The 11,902-nt window shown below is 41.2% G+C and overlaps 3 protein-coding genes across 6 annotated transcripts; 1 reads left to right on the forward strand and 2 right to left on the reverse strand.

Moving 5' to 3' along the window:
• Nucleotides 1–425: 425 nt before the first annotated feature.
• LOC102614966 (probable disease resistance protein At1g58602) lies at nt 426–4,614 on the reverse strand. 3 transcript variants are annotated; one of them, XM_006465813.4, is made up of 2 exons: nt 4,449–4,614; nt 426–4,342 (listed from the first exon to the last, which is right to left on the reverse strand). In XM_006465813.4, exons 1-2 carry the CDS (start codon nt 4,489–4,491, stop codon nt 1,320–1,322), a joined length of 3,066 nt encoding a protein of 1,021 aa, XP_006465876.2. In that variant the 5' UTR covers nt 4,492–4,614; the 3' UTR covers nt 426–1,319. The 3 variants fall into 3 exon arrangements, with proteins under 3 accessions (XP_006465876.2, XP_006465878.2, XP_006465877.2); XM_006465815.4 differs by having other exon boundaries at nt 426–1,299; nt 1,445–4,575; XM_006465814.4 differs by having other exon boundaries at nt 426–1,299; nt 1,398–4,574.
• Nucleotides 4,615–5,351: 737 nt separating this feature from the next.
• Nucleotides 5,352–6,242, reverse strand: LOC127898909 (uncharacterized). The gene is made up of 2 exons (XM_052431413.1): nt 5,836–6,242; nt 5,352–5,763 (listed from the first exon to the last, which is right to left on the reverse strand). Exons 1-2 carry the CDS (start codon nt 6,127–6,129, stop codon nt 5,695–5,697), a joined length of 363 nt encoding a protein of 120 aa, XP_052287373.1. The 5' UTR covers nt 6,130–6,242; the 3' UTR covers nt 5,352–5,694.
• Nucleotides 6,241–9,956, forward strand: LOC102614477 (uncharacterized). Of its 2 annotated transcripts, none has more exons than XM_006465811.4 (3): nt 6,241–6,546; nt 7,064–9,357; nt 9,505–9,956. In XM_006465811.4, exons 1-3 carry the CDS (start codon nt 6,534–6,536, stop codon nt 9,715–9,717), a joined length of 2,520 nt encoding a protein of 839 aa, XP_006465874.2. In that variant the 5' UTR covers nt 6,241–6,533; the 3' UTR covers nt 9,718–9,956. The 2 variants fall into 2 exon arrangements, with proteins under 2 accessions (XP_006465874.2, XP_006465875.2); XM_006465812.4 differs by having other exon boundaries at nt 7,067–9,357.
• Nucleotides 9,957–11,902: the final 1,946 nt, after the last annotated feature.

Consider the following 11,902-nt stretch of genomic DNA (forward strand, 5'->3'; position numbering starts at 1 on the left):
TCTAATATTTTATTATTAAGTATCGACAAGCTGGTTGAACTTGAAGGTGATTATCTTGGTTAAATTTTATAACTAATTTTTCGTTGGGTGACATGATTCTTATACACCCATTAGGTGATTTTATATTTCATTCATCATTAGTTTAAGAAAACAGATTGTTTAAAATAAAAATAAAAAGACGTACATGAATATGCTAGATTAGGTCAATTATGGCACCCATATTAAGATCAACAATAAAGATTTTAGGTTAGTAAGACTAGGGAAAGGTCTCAATTAACTAAATAGATCGAAATTGAAAATGTGAAGCAGTATATGAAGAGCAAAATTATAACAGTAAAAATAATTAATAATTGGGATGGAATTATAGAAATAGGGGGGGGGGGGGGAAATTCCCCCATCCGGATTAAACACAACAGGGACCTGTGTAACAACAAAATAATACTTGTGTTCTTCAGCATATTCTATAGCATATAAAACTTGTATTGGTCCTTTGAAGATGCTAAAATTACAAAATTTAGCAATTTTCTTTAAATTATAATTTGCGGCATTGTGATTACAAATATTAAAAAAGTAAAAACAAGAGACCATTTCATTACGAATGTTGGCACATCAGCCGTGTGAATAGCTTTTGGTGGTGACTTTGACAGCTGTGAGGCGACGAGGCGACAAGGAACAAGCACCGGCGAGTGCGAACAAGCAGCGGTGGAAGCGGCATGCGAAGGACCAGGCAGGCTGCAGGAAGCAGAAGAAGCTTCGCGACGGCAAGTGCATTTGTTAATAAAAGCTGAAATATGGAAACAATCCAATTGCTGGGAAATGGGCTGTCAAATGCATTTTCCGTTTCTTTATTTTCGTAAAACGCAAAATGTTCAGCCAAGAACGGTACCAAACGCATAGAGCCAACTTGAAATTAACTAGGCGAATTGGAGTTACTAAGGATGCGTTTGGGATTGAAGTGCCGTAACTTTTAAGTTACAACTGATGTGAAAAAAAAACTATAACTATGAAATAAAAGTAAAAAATCATAACAATATACCTTCTAAGCTATAGTAGATAATGTTTATCAAAGATTTTAGTGCGTCCAACCTCAATCCCAAACGCATCCTAACATAATTGAAGACTAATCCAAAACAAACAAAACTGCAGCAGATAAGTATCATTAGCCTAATTTGACTGCAAGCAATGCTTACTGAGGCCGAAGGAATGATCCATTAGCTCTGTTAATTCCTTCCCACTTGCAGCAAGAGCAAACATCTCAAGAAGCATGGGTACCCCTAATAATAATCAGTAATGATCCTCCTGCATTAAAAAAGAAAGTGTTACTTAAACTGGAAATTTAATATATGCGTGTGCGCGCGCGCGCCCCGGTGTGTGTATATATTAATTATCATGCATACCTGTGAAGAGGAAGACCATTGATTCATTCTTACATAAACATTTATACCTAAGACTCGTTCAATGTCCGCAACGGATCCAAAAGTTGATGGCATATTTGTCAATAAGAATTCTCTCAAGGAGCTGGTAACGTGTTTCAACCCTGTTGGAAGTACAAGATAGCCACAGCTCCTGATTTCTAATTGTCTAAGGCAAGGCATGGCTCCTTCTTTAATCCTCCATTGGCGCAGCCTATTCAGCTTCCACAGTTTCAAAACTAGGAGCTTAGGAAATTCGCCAGAGGAACATGACATTTCTTCACCCATATAAGACCCACCGAAAAGCCTCAGGATTTTCAGCTGCCTCAACCGTCCTAGTATTGGCATTGGATCGTACTCTAGCCTCAACTGCGACAGAGTTAGAGTCACCACGTTTGGAGGAAAGGACCGATCACCAATTACTGAATTTGGAGGTAAATGTCCTGACAAATACAGCTTCTGTAGCTTGTAATGCTCGGCCATTTCCAATAATGGGAGGTACGAAGGAGTTTCACATATCAACTTTAACGAATGAAGCTCAGACAGCTGAAGAACAGAACCAATTATTTCCTTTTTCAGGGACGTGGATGTTGTTGAGCTGCATTTCAGCCCCAGCTTTCTAAGAGATGTCAATCTTCGGAAGTAGTCTAATGATTGAACTTCGTCTGCTTTGATGCATAACCCCCACAAAGTTTGCAGGCTGGTTTCCCACTTTACAAACTGAGGGTGTCTGAATACATTGGTTGCCAAAAAAATCCAGTTCAGATAGAGATGTCTCGATGGCCAGAAGGCATAGGGCAAACGCTGTACCTTGGTGTGACTCACATCCAATGTCGCTAAACAAAATAATATGGGCGTAGAATCTGGAAGTGAATCTATAAAAGTTGATCTCAGGCCTAGGTACTCTAAGAATGGCAGTCGTCCTAGTGCATTATTATTGGTCAACATAGGTTTGTATACGCCTTCAAGATCAAGCACCTTCAGCATTCCTAATCTTCTTTTGGAGATACACTTGCCAAGTATTATACCAATTTGTTTCGCAGGAGTGCCGCGTATCCGGCTGTCAAAAACTAGGTAAGAATGGAGGCGCCAACTGAGAAGAGATGAATAGGGAAAGCTGTTGCTGCCTAGGTTGGCTGCAAGCCGTCGAACTGCAAACTTTGGTAAACTTTTGGCGGATGAATTGAGTCGTTGAGGATGATGATGATGATACAAGAATCCTATATCCTCTGCTTTTGGACGGAGGATATCATATAGAACTCCAGGCATGCAACATGTCTTCGGGCTTCCATCTAATCTCCATCTTATTACTTGAATCATGTGTCTAGTGACAAGTTCTTCAAGGTACATCTCAGCCAAATCTTCCTCAGAGGTGATCAAATCTAAATCCGGGGGCGCGAATCCTTCAGCACACCAAAGATGAATCAACCTCCTCACAGGAATTTCATACTCTCTGGGGAATAGCCCCATATAAAGGATACATGGCTTAACCTGCGCAGGAAGGTCTTGATAGCATAAGGCTACTAAGTTGTCTCCATTTGCACGCTCAATGACTTTTGACCACTCTTCATAACTTGGTTGTTTGGTAGATAGCAGACCAGCCAGCAGGACTACTCGTAATGGTAAACCATCACAAATGTTCAGGATTTGCTTCTTGAGTTTAATCAGCTCTGAAGATCTAGATTGCAAGACATCTTCTGCTATACGTGCTTTCTTCAAAAACAATTCCCAGCTCTCATTGTTGCCTAATCCAGGAACATGAAGAGTTGAAAATGCGGCTCCAAGTGGTTCAACAAAATCTTCTGTGGAACTAGTGGTTATGATTATTTTGCCACACTGAGTAAAGGAACAAAGTTTGCCGAGGAAAGAATCCCAAACTTGAGATTTCTGGTGCTCGGCATTCTCCATCACAATTAGAAACGTTGAATCGTCTAAAGCTTGAGTGATTCTCCACATCAATTCCTCTGCCGAAAGTGTTGCTTCCACCTTCAACAAGGATTCATCGATTTGTTTTAGTATGTCAGCCAAGACATCTCTATCTTCCACCATACTCATGATGGGTATATGAACCCAGGCTCGTTTGGTAAAATGGCGCTTCACATAAACTCTATTGTAAACAATTCTTGCTAAAGTTGTTTTTCCCGAGCCTGCCTTGCCAATCAGTGCAATAACTTGAGTAGTAGTAGTAGTAGTACTAGAAGACTGACACCGACCGCTTTCTTCTTCTTCATTGGACAGAGCATCACCGCCGCCCTCTTGTTCTGGGATTGGCAGCTCTGTAATCTCTTCACCGCTCGATCGAGCATATTCGTATCCATCCACGATCTTTTTAGTGGACACATCAGCATCATTAATGCCGTGGTGTTCTGGAATTAACACATGTAGCAACTCCTTCACTTGTCGTTCCAGACCTAAAACGTCTGTCTCGTCTTCTGCACAAAAATAATCTGAAATTCTTGCCCAACGCTGCTGCTGACTTCTATGGGTACTGTAGCCTCCTTGGTAAGGGCTAAAACTTGGGCCAGTATCGTTGACCTCGACCAGTTGCTGCTGATGCTCATAGGAGGAGGAGGAGGAGGAGGAGGAGCCCCTGATTTCGAGTTCGCGCTTGAATTTGTTCATCCCGAAGCTGAATAAAGACCGTAAACGTAAATTCTCAAAGCTTGAGAAAGGGAAAGTAGTGACCGTAAGAATGGTTACCCAGACAGGGTCAATTCTCCACATCTGGCACACTTCCTCTCTTATGGCCAAGCTGTTGATGGCATCCTGTGCAGAGTAAAACGCTTGCATAAAACGGGCTTCATCATCAGCGGCCTCTCCTCCTGCTGAGGAATCCAAGCATGGCTTCTTGTTCTTGATCAACAATTGGAGACTTTCAATAGCTTTCAGTACTCGTTTTTGAGTCCACGAACTTATCGTTGCTCCTTCGTCTGCAGCAGGGAACAGAGTTTTAAGTTTCACTATCAAAAGGGACACTGAAGCTTCAGCATCCATGGATTAGAAACCAGGCCAATCAATAAAATAAAACAAAATTACGTGTTTTAAGCTGTATTTCAGAGAAGAAAATTGATGATCTCATGTATGAATGAAAATAGAAGAAGAAGAAGATATAATTTCCCCGTGAAGAGTTTTATTTTCAATTTTTTCACTTGAGTAACATCATTAACTTATCACTTTCACTTAAAAAGTTATCTACAGTTTCTGCTTGCCTTTGTGGCTTTTTAAATTTGGACAAATAATACTGCCGAGTTGTTAAAGGTGCGTTTGGTTTTTGGCTGTTCAAAACAAACATTATTTTACATTTATGTGCATTGTGCGCACATACTTCCATTTATTCTTCGTCTTTATCTCTATCTTTTCTCTATGGCCATTAGCCAATGTGTTTAAAATCTATTGGAAATCTATCATTATCACTTATCAACCCTAAACCCTAAGAAATTATTAAAGTATAGAACAAAAACCGAAGTGAATTAGTGATCATCATTTTCTCAACCACAAGTTTTTTTTTTTGGCTTGATAATTTATTTACCCACTAAGATATTTTCATAAAAGACTTTTTAACCTTTTTTTTCCCCTTATATTTTTTTTTCATCTCTTGGATGAGACTCAATCGGAATTTGACTGTACAGATTCCGACATACAATCATTATATTATCATTATTAGTTAATTATTGTTATTTGTCATCATCGTTGGCTTACAAATTGCCCCTTATTTAATTAATTATTTGCAATGATTTTTTGCATTTGATGTTCATTCTTGTCACCTTCCCCATTCATTTCTCACTATTTCAATATTTATTTATTATCAGTTTCAAAAAGAAAAAATGAATATTCATATTTATTTGTTTATTTTCTAGTTTAATTATTGTTCTTTCTGCTGAAACGTTCCCACGTTTTTAATGCTATATGATGAATTGAGGAGAGAGTAGTTTGATGAGATGTAGTGAAAAAATTGTGCACAAAGCGGCTTTCAGCAGTTCTTAGCAACTGCTAGAGATACTTATCCATCTAATGCAATGAACATGACTGGGGCTTTGATTGTAAAGAATTGGAATCATCATCGAACTGGAAAATTCAGTATAATCTGTGAATTAACACATGTAGCAACTCCTTCACTTGTCGTTCCAGACCTAAAACGTCTGTCTCGTCTTCTGCACAAAAATAATCTGAAATTCTTGCCCAGCGCTGCTGCTGCTGCTGACTTCTATGGGTACTGTAGCCTCCTTGGTAAGGGCTCAAACTTGGGCCAGTATCGTTGACCTCGACCAGTTGCTGCTGATGCTCATAGGAGAAGGAGGAGGAGGAGGAGCCCCTGATTTCGAGTTCGCGCTTGAATTTGTTCATCCCGAAGCTGAATAAAGACCGTAAACGTAAATTCTCAAAGCTTGAGAAAAGGGAAAGTAGTGACCGTAAGAATGGTTACCCAGACAGGTTCAATTCTCCACATCTGGCACACTTCCTCTCTTATGGCCAAGCTGTTGATGGCATCCTGTGCAGAGTAAAACGCTTGCATAAAACGGGCTTCATCATCAGCGGCCTCTCCTCCTGCGGAGGAATCCAAGCACGGCTTCTTGTTCTTGATCAACAATTGGAGACTTTCAATAGCTTTCAGTACTCGTTTTTGAGTCCACGAACTTATCGTTGCTCCTTCGTCTGCAGCAGGGAACAGAGTTTTAAGTTTCACCATCAAAAGGGACACTGAAGCTTCAGCATCCATGGATTAGAAACCAGGCCAATCAATAAAATAAAACAAAATTACGTGTTTTAACTTTTAAGCTGTATTTCCCCGTGGAGAGTTTTATTTTCAATTTTTTTCGAATTATTCTTAAAGCAAAGGGACTCTGCAAGTGGCCGACACTTTTTGTTTTGTTTTTACGTGGCGGGGGTGGATAAAAAGTAACAAATTTTCTCTCACAACAGCGACAACGCTGAATAAAATATTTTTCCATGCTCAAAAGCGATGCCGTATGTTATGTAAAAACAAAAATAACCATTCAATTTTTTTCCCACAGCGAAGAAAGAAAATCCAAAATACCTCTGCTCTCGTTCTCTCACAATTAGGCACTGCAACTTGGTTAACAGGGGGATGCATGCTGGATATATCTGGAAGCAATATCACCAATGATTCCGACAAGTATGTATCTGCTTCTTTCCTTCTTTTTTCTTGATAACACTGCAAGAAAACTATGGAATCTACAAGAGTGAGTCAACGGGAAAAGAATCGGTTGATAATTTCAATATGATTGCCATTATTTCTGTTGGTGCAATTCGCGTTGTGTACCTCGTTATTTGGTCATTGATTTGGCTTCTCTGGTCTAATCTTGTAAGTTAGAAGAAACTGTTTTGCAGTTATCTACTCATTGAGGTGTTGGGTTAGCAAAATTGTTTAACATGACATAACATTACAAGAAAATTTTGAATTGAATCCTTACATCTCTTATCTAACATGAAATGTTTGAATGCTTTCTTGTCTTTCTTTCCATATCTCCAATGTTCGACTGCAACATTGGCATCTTTCTATTCATAAAGTGTTTTCAGCACTACTTTGAGATTTTCCCTTTTTCTTTTTAAATTTTATTTTTGGGTGCCTAGCCATCCAAACCCCTTGTTTTTCAATTCTAATGTGTACGTTTACATATCAAATTGATCAGTAGTTAGCGGTTTGATATATTCCAAGTATCAGAGGGCAGTAAGAGAGGTAGTTCCTCCAAAGCTGAGGAAACTATGGAAAGATTGGGATATTCGAGTGGCGGTTCTACTTAGCCTCACCCTGCAAATACTAGTAATCATTCTGGGTTCTCGCAGAAAGCACACTCGCAGGCTTTTAGTCAGAATTGTCGTATGGTCTGCCTACTTAGCTGCAGATGCCGTAGCAACTTTTGCCCTTGGTACACTTTCAAATAACCTCACAGATTTATATGACGACAAGACTAAATCTCAGGATCCAAACACTGAACTAATGGCATTCTGGGCACCATTTCTTCTTCTTCACATGGGCGGCCCGGACACCATTACTGCTTATTCCTTGGAAGATAATGAGCTGTGGTTGAGGCACTTTCTTGGACTGATTATGCAGACAGCGATTGCACTTTATGTCTTCTTAATGGCTTGGACAGGTTCCCGGCTTTCAATCCTAGCCATTCTAATGATTGTGGCAGGGTTTATCAAGTATGGAGAACGGACGTGGGCACTTCGATCAGCAAGTAGTGACAAACTTAGAGAGTCCACTTTCATTAATCGAGTTTCTGAATCCCAGCTCAGTGATGATTTCAAGAGTGAATTGGTTCGCAGGTCTGAAGAGGGATACATTGTGGGCGAGGACAGGTTCATTGAGGTTCCGTTACCAATTGATCTCTCAATCATCAATGAACATTCCGACATTTCTGAGGAAGGTAAATTGCTTACAGCGCATGGTTTACAAGAACTGACTAAGCGTCTTTTTGTAGATTCAGTACTCACCTCCAAAGATAGAGATACCACCCGAACAGTCTTCAGGAATATGTCTTCTGAAAATGCCTTCCAAGTTATTGAAATGGGTCTGGGGTTTATGTATGATTATTTTTATACCAAGGCTTCGCTACTCAATACTCCTTGGGGAGTTGCCCTGCGCATTGTCACTTCCTTTATCACTTGTTTATCATTGGCCCTATTCACTTTACTAGTTGACAGAAAAAAGTACTCAACTGTTGATATTTCAACAACATGGACACTGTTAGTAGTAGCTGTTATTCTAGAGATATACTCTGCTCTACTACTCCTTTCCTCTGATCGGTTTATCATTTGGTTGAGTATGCACAAGAGGGAAATTCAAATTACTTCCAGTTCCACCACCTTATTGCAATTAGGCACTACTAATTCCTTTATTAGTTCATTATTTCGGAGGCCTAGGTGGTCACATAGGATGTATCAGTTGAGTCTGCAAACCTTGTTCTTCAATGAGAAACCCCTTCCTTTCCTTGATATCCTAAAGCTGTTAAACACTGAGCATAAAATGCTGGAAAAGCTATGGTATTTATCTGACGATCTTCAAGTCTCCAAAGATTTGAAAAAATTGATCTTCCGCTACTTCAAGGAGAAAGTCGCTGAAGAGAAGTCAGCAAAGTTCCGAGAAAGCAGCAAGAGTTTTAGTAGCAGGTATTTTGTTATATTTCCTACTGCCAAAGGAGAAGTTTTTAATGATAAGTATTTTCATGTAGCTCCGAATTTTCAAGAATACTTTGGAAACAGCATTTTCTTCTGGCATTGTTTTACAGAAGCTTCTTACTGCATAGATCGAAGGGACATTGAAAAGCTAAATGTTTCACAGTACTGTGGATTAATCATGCAAATTTCTAGATACATGTTGTATTTGTTACTCCTGCATCCTTCTATGTTGCCAGTTGACGGAATTGATCCAATGAGCTTTCAGAAAACAGTTGACATGTATCGATATCAGTTAGGTCGTTATGATGTAAGATTGGAAATTGAACAAGAAATAAGAATGGAAGTTCAAGAAGAAACGAGAATGGAAGTTCTAGAAGAAATGAGGTCAGAAATTGTAGAAGAACTGAGATCCGAGGTTCTGAAAAGAATAAGAGCGGAAGCTCTGGACGAAATTTTAGCAAAATTTAAGGGGAAGGAATATGGTGCAGAACTTAAAGCGAAGCTTGAAGCAGAATACGAAGCAAAATTCAAAGCGAAAAACGAAGCAGAATTTGAAGCAAAACTTCAAGCAAAAATTCAAGCACTATTTCAACAAAGATTTGATGCAAAATGTGAACGGGAATTTGAAAAAAGATTCGAAGCGAAAATTCAAGCCAAAATTGAAGCAGAAACTGAAGCATCTAAGAGAGCATCAATTATAGCATCTGAAATAATATTGGCTGAGAGACCATTTGATTATAGTTTAAAATTGTTCGCGGAAGGATTTGTGACTGCAAAAAATATAAAAAGTGAAGGAGAAATGGTACGTTATTTATTTATTTTTAAATTTTGTTTTCTTTGATTAATAAACGTGTTCGTCGAAACTAATAATAACACCAAATATATTATTCATTAGCAACCAAAGTCTTTGCTGATTACGGCTGCGTGTTCATTTAATTATATGTGACAGGCTTTGATAGAGAAATGGAACACATTGGGATGCACTTGGTTGGAACTGTTGGCGCATGCAGCAAGAAAGTGTAAAGGGAGGGAGCACGGTCAACAGCTGAGGCGTGGTGGACAATTTCTCACACATGCATGGCTTCTCATGGCCTTTTTTGGCTTAACCGATCACTATCAGGTTTCGGAACCAAGAGAAATTGCCGGCCTCATTGCCAAATGACCCACTTCATCATTACCCTGTACAGTTAACTGCTGTTGCCAAATTATATACCATTAGGTCTTCACCTTGTTTATTTTATTTGATCGCATGAACTCCGGTGGCTCAAGTTTTTATTGTATGTCTTGGTTGTCCATTCATCCCCGGCCAATAACAGCTCTTTGTGACAATCAAATTGCTATCTATAAAATATTTGATAAAAACTTCTTGTTGTTGTATGAAAGTTAAACTTATTTAATTCACGAATTGTTTAATGAAAAAATTATAATGTTTTTAGTATTTTTGTTAAAATTATTATTGAAAAGTCATATTTACTATGTATTATTAATTTTTTATTTATTAGTTATGTTTGGGAGGGATACTGTTTGGGATAAATGCGTCGAAGGGACCAGGAATGACGAGCAGATATCTGATGGCGGAGTTCTGCGAACCGGTGTGTTCCGTTAAAGCCTGGTGCGTGGAAGAACAGGAACAGAAATATCTTGCTCGTCCAGGATGTTGTCATCCGCGAGGCCAATTTCCTATAAGGGGCATAAGGCCATTCCGGCTAGAGATCGAGAGGCGAGGAGACCCGGTCGACGGCAGTTGGCAAGACGCGCTCTCCAGCACGAGAATCTAGGCACAACGGCCACACTTTCCCCAGAACCGTGGCGTAACACGCAAGGTCTCACAGAACCATGACAGCCACACTTTCCCCAGAACCGTGGCGTAACACGCAAGGTCTCACAGAGCCATGGCAGCCACGCTTTCCCCTGAACCGTGGCGTAACACGCAAGGTCTCACAGAGCCATGGCAGCCACGCTTTCCCCTGAACCGTGGCGTAACACGCCAATCCGGTTTTTTGGCCCATAACGCAGCAGTGGGAGTCCCAGACCGGGGGGAAAAAGGGCGGAAGACTGAGATTCAGAGGAAGCCTATAAAAAGGTAGCCAACGAAGGTAAAAGGGTTGGCATTCTGGAGATTAGAAGAGAAAAAACCTAAAAAGAAGAGAAAACCACAAAAAAACGCCATAAGACCTGTGGCAAGCTTTTCCCGAACCTTCATATCTGACTTGAGCGTCGGAGGGTTTGCGCCGGGAAAACAACCGGCGTACTCTGACTTGTCTGTGTACGCAGGGACCTCTGGAGAAGAAGCCTGGCGAGGAGACCTCCTGGTCGTGACGAAGTTGATCGAGCAGAGATCCTGATCGCGGAACGAGGGGAACCGGAATCTCGCATCAACATTTTGGCGCCGTCTGTGGGGATTAGAGCAAAAAGCTTCTGCCGATAGCAAGAAGAGGGGTGGAGTAAGCGAAAAGCAATGGAGACAGGAGGAAGTAGTGCACAAGGGGGTGATATGAGGCTTAACGATTCCGTGACGCTGAGGGAGATAGTCAGTGAGGCACGGGAAAAAGTCATGTTCGACCGGATGGAACGGATGGAAAAGCAGATGGAGACCCTGACAACCATTCTGCATGAGCTACGGAGCGAGCGAAGGGTAACCCAAGAGGGAAGGGTGAGAGGCGGAGGAGTGGCACCAGGTCCCGATAGTGCGGGGAGAGGTCAAACCACAGGGAGATTTGGTGGTGAGAGGGGTAACGCACCTCTACGGGGAGAATTTCACAGAGAAAGAGAGCGGTCCCCGGCAAGACAAACTTGTGACGCGGACGACGGGGTGGTGAATGCAGAGGAAACCGAGTTGAGGCAACACTTGCAAGATGTAGAGCAGGAGCGGGATCAAGTTGCAGCACGTGACCCCGGTCGTGCAGGGCAGCTGGAGGAGGAAGTGCGCAGACTAGCGCAGATAATTGGCGATATGCAAGGGAGGAACAGAGCCCCTGGTTGGAGGATAATGCTGGACGGAGAATCACCGCTCTCAGCAGAGATCATGAGGGCAGTTATTCCGAGAGATTTCCGCCTCCCCGACCTCAGGTACGCGGGAAGAACTGACCCGCTGATGCACATAGAGCGCTTCAACGACATGACTGGGGTACAAGGATTATCTCAATCCCAAAGGTGCAGGGTGTTCCCGCTATCCCTTGAGGGACGTGCACGAGAATGGTACATGAAACTTCCTCGGGGCAGCGTTAAAACCTTCGAGCAGATGTGCCAGGAATTCGCGGAGCAGTTCAGTGGGGCGATGTCACCGGAAGATGACATGATGGAGCTGAAAAGCATGAAACAGGGGGAGCAAGAAACCCTTCGGGAAT

Source organism: Citrus sinensis, chromosome 7 (assembly GCF_022201045.2).
Source record: "Citrus sinensis cultivar Valencia sweet orange chromosome 7, DVS_A1.0, whole genome shotgun sequence".
Taxonomy (NCBI): domain Eukaryota; kingdom Viridiplantae; phylum Streptophyta; class Magnoliopsida; order Sapindales; family Rutaceae; genus Citrus; species Citrus sinensis.